The sequence below is a fragment of the Neophocaena asiaeorientalis genome, unplaced genomic scaffold, assembly GCF_003031525.2.
Source record: "Neophocaena asiaeorientalis asiaeorientalis breed wild unplaced genomic scaffold, Neophocaena_asiaeorientalis_V1.1 scaffold236, whole genome shotgun sequence".
Taxonomy (NCBI): Eukaryota; Metazoa; Chordata; class Mammalia; order Artiodactyla; family Phocoenidae; genus Neophocaena; species Neophocaena asiaeorientalis.
Window position 1 is genome coordinate 172,598 of NW_020173418.1, and position 4,414 is coordinate 177,011.

Here is a 4,414-nt window from a genome sequence, read left to right on the forward strand (position 1 = left end):
CTCCGCGTACCTGTGCCTCTGGTCGTGCTCGCAGTAGCGGCCGGTGAAGTGAGCGGGGCACACGCAGAAGCTGCCCAGTACGCAGGTGCCGCCGTTCCGGCAGCAGCGCGGCCGCGGGGGCGCACCTGTGGGGGAGGCCTGGGCGTCAGCTCCGCGCGCGGCCCTCTGCATCTGAGAAGCCCGAGGAGGGCCGAGTAAGATCGCCGCCGGGAGGCAATAAAATTGGCTCCCTGCTAAGAGTGTTTGCTCAGGTAAACCCTGCTTGTTAACTTAAGGATTAAAACACGAACTACCTGGGGTGCCGGCGGGTCAGGAAGGAGCAGGAGCCCTAAGACAGACGGGAAACCCTGCCCCCTACAAGTAGGGTGTTCTTTCTTTCTTCCTTTCACATGTTAAAGTTAGGCTGTGACTTCCCAAGATGGTGATTAAAGACAGGCCTCTCGGGCGGGCGGGGACCACCCACGGGTGTGAAGAAGGCAAAAAAAAAATTTTTTTTTTTAAATTCCACCACTGCCCATCCACGCCCCCACCTCCACTGCGGACCCCCTGGGGACCAGGGGTCTGGAGCCTGAGAGTCTGCAGTAAGACTAGCAAAGGGCCGCTGTTATCCTGGGTCGGGATAGTTGCTTTAAATACATTAAAATCACAGTGCTCTGGACCCGCAGAAAAATATCCGTTTAAAAGCGAACGCAACGTTTTACCAATAAAATAGTAAAACATTTTTCAGAGTAAAAGAGCACCTCACTAGGAAATATTTTTTACTTTATAAGGTATCATTAGTTGAAGATGGTAAAATGTTTTATAAACTCAGAGTTCACTGACCGAGATGACCTTTGTGGGCAGCATCGCGACTTACGCTCTTGGAAAGTCCTCGAGTAGGGCAATGAACCCTGCGGCCTCCAGCCCTCTGCGCTGTCGTTCTCCTCCCTAAAATTATTCAAGGTCCAATCGAGTGTTTTCTGCTGGAGCTTCTGAGCTGTAGCACTGTTGATTCCTTCTCTACTACCTTTATATTTCTCTCTTTGATAGCCTTAAAAAGTTAATTGAAAATGAGACTGATCATGATTGAGAAGCAAATACGCAACAAAAACTGAGACTATAAACAAAATAGTTCTTACTGTTTCCCACGTGGATGATCTGTAATGCCAAACTGATCATAAACAGAAGCCTAGAATATTTAAAGAAAGTTATCAAAGTTTAAAATATAAAAAAGTATGAGCAGAAATTTATATATGTAAAGATGTAATGCGTTCATATACAAATATATAAGTATATAATGTGTAGGTATATTTTTAATGTACAATAAATATTCTGCAGTCATTTTGTAACTTGTAGATTTTGATTAATGTTGTCATCCCTTAGAAAGATGTTGAGACCAAGAGTGTATGTGTCCCTTTAAGAGAAGGAACATCGTGCATGCATTGCAGTTTATTTGGGCTCTTCAGCACCCCTCTTGGCTCTAAGATCTAGATGATCTCCGTTCTTACCTAACAGAGTGGCTCCGGGTCATTTTCCTACTGACACGTCTGGTATAAAAGTCTCCTTCTCTCATGGATACATTGAGGATCTCCAAGGAAGCTGAGTCTGACAGTTTTTGTATTTGAAGGTGTCTTTACTGCAGGTCCTGGTAGAACTGCCTCAGGAGCCAAGATGGATAAGTACAGAAGACACAGGTATTTCCTACTCTCTACCCAGGCCCCGAGAAACAGCAATGAGGTCTCTGAGTTCTGCTGTGCAACTCGCTTAGGCAAAGGCAGGCTGTGACAGGCAGGGCCCAAAAGTGAGCCTCAGGGATCATCCCCTCAATGAGACCCCGCTGGGGGTGGGGGCAGGGTGGGGTGGAGACACAGCCGGATTCTCTCCCCAACAGTGTTTACTGTACTGATAGCAGCAGGAGTGGTCAACCCCTAATGTAAAACATCGGTGACCAAAGCAACAAGCCTTTCCCTCCCTGAAAAAAACAAAAAGTTAAAACCTCAACGTGAACAAAAAGCTTTCATAAAAAGAAAAAAAAAAGCTTTCGTAGGAAAATAGAGATTTTATGTTGCACACTCCTTGTACTGGGGGATGGTGAGGAGCCCAGCTAGTGAAGGGACCAGTTGTGTGGGACGGAATTGATCTCTGGTGGCCTCTGCCTGCAGCAGCTTAAAGCAGGGTTTCGGTTCGGCCAGAGGTTGAAGTCAGGCCTCGGCAGCGAGCATGCTGAATCCTAGCCACTAGACCACCACCACCAGTGGCCAGTGACAAGGCCCTGGCCCGTCAGCTGTGTAGAAATGAATTTCCACGTAGAGATGGAAAGTAGTGAAGCAAGTAAAGTGTTTATTAGGCGGAAAAAGGGTACGTGTGGATAGACACACGGGCGGGCTCAGAGAGAAAGTCACGCCCTCGTGGTAGTTTGAATCATTTTTATGGGGCATTTCTTCCAGGTTTCCTTTGACCAGTCATCTTGCTTTACCTGATTCTGTATTTGGTACATCTCAGGGTCCTCCCATGAGTTGTGGGCACATCTCTTAGCCAAGGTGGATTCTAGCGAAGAGGCCTGTGGGAAGGTTGACATCACTTACTATGGGGCGGCACCCCCTCCCTTTTTGATCCAAGGAGCCTTTCTGCACATGTGTAGTCAGGAAGGTCTCCTTGACCGAGAATGAGAATGAGGAATCTGCGGTCTTTTATCTCTTACCTGGGCGGGGCCCAGCCTTCTCTCTCGCTCCTGCTGTTATGGAGTTTCTGTCCACAGGGAAGAGACTTCAGCTGTTCAGCCTGGGGCCCATCTATCTCCTGCCTCAGAACCAGCAGGCTTGAGTTCCAAAAGCCTTGAGTGGGGAGCATGAATATAAAGAGAGTCATTTCATACCTCCTTTCTGAGGATGCATCAATATTTTCACAAACAGGGCCTTTTCTCTGTGCCTAGCATAGTGGTGAATATATCATATTCGTTACCCACTCAATACAGCACCCCTCGGGGGACGCACTCTTATTACCCCTCATGTTTCAGTGAGGCTTAGAGTTTAAGTCCAAAGCTTTTGGCATTTAGATCTTTGAAAAACATGAAATGCACAGATATTACAAGAAGGCTGCAGGGTGCCGGGTATCTGAAGACCACTGAGCACAGGGGTAACTGCCACCTGCTAGTGTCTGATGAGGGGCCTGCTCTGTATCCAAGAGGGGAATGGTTTGGGGGCCTCTTCTGGGTCTTGCTAATTTTCAATTTTTCTAATTGCCAAAATAAGGGCTGGGCCCTTTTATCACACTGCAGAGGACACCTTGCAACTCTGGATCAAATTGTTCTTTGATTTTTGCATAAAAACTACTTTCTAAAAATAGCATGCTTCCTCCAAAGATGAAATAGTCTTTGATACTGATTTAATGTTTTAAACCTTTAAACGGGAGGTTAATTAAAGATGCCATTAAATAAACTAGTAGGGAATTGGTGAGCCTGGCCGCCATGAAGCCTTCCAAAAGCTGGGTCTGTGAGCTTCCAGGACCAGGACCTGCAGATCTGAGTGGGCAAAACTCAGGAGACACGAGGAGGTTGCCTCATACCTTCGTGAAACATCTGTAATGGGAGTCATGACAAATATACTTTTAGACTTAATGGTTATTAAATCGAAAACCATAATTTAGTTACATATGAAAATAAGTATATATATGACTTTAAATCAATAGAAGGTTCTTTATGAGCGACGTGGGTTGTACACTAAAAACCATGGATAACCTAAAGGATTATATTTCTTTGAATTAAAAAGTTTTAAAATTGTTCAGTTTATAAGAAGATATTGAATCCAAACCTTTCTGACAATATTTAAAGTTTTATAAGTAGTTTGTAAAATCTACAGTTTCTTTTATTAAATTTTGTATTTTCAAATATACACAAAAGCTAGGATGATGATTCAATAACATTTGGTTCAACAATCAACCTTTGCCAATCTTAAGTGTTATTTTCCTCCACACTTTTCTTTTCTTGGTGTTTTTTAAGGCAAATCTCAGACATCATGATATTTCCTACATCAAATAAGGTTTTGAAAATATGCATCTTATAAATGGAAACTGTAGAAAAAGGAAGGGAAATGTCTTGCCAGCAAAACAGGATTGAGGCTAGAAATAGGATGAATGTCCCATCTCTGGCTGTTTGCTTAAGATCTGAAGTTAGCTCTGGATTGAGGCTAGAAATAGGATGAATGTCCCATCTCTGACTGTTTGCTTAAGATCTGAAGTCAGCTCTGAGGAGGGAGTGGGCTGAAGGCTTAGGGGTGATAAAACACTCTGACACTTGCTCTCATTTACTTAAAGGTCTTACAAAGAGTTTTGCATTTCACTAGGAGGAGCCCAGGTTTGCTTAGTTAATAAGACCCTGCTGGAAGGGGTTGCCAGGGAGCAGCTGGAGGCCCTCTGGTGGGCAGGCAGACCAACACCC

At 44.8% G+C, this 4,414-nt stretch overlaps 1 protein-coding gene across 1 annotated transcript in view; it reads right to left on the reverse strand.

The window, feature by feature from the left end:
• The window catches only part of CFC1 (cryptic, EGF-CFC family member 1), a 14,356-nt gene that overhangs the window by 8,584 nt on the left and 1,358 nt on the right, over positions 1-4,414 (reverse strand). The window contains exons 2-5 of the mRNA XM_024747295.1: positions 2,681-2,813; positions 1,119-1,186; positions 857-1,030; positions 11-125 (exon numbers count right to left, since the gene is read on the reverse strand). Coding sequence (XP_024603063.1) covers positions 11-125; positions 857-1,030; positions 1,119-1,186; positions 2,681-2,813 — 490 coding nt within the window. The remainder of the gene's footprint in view (positions 1-10; positions 126-856; positions 1,031-1,118; positions 1,187-2,680; positions 2,814-4,414) is intronic.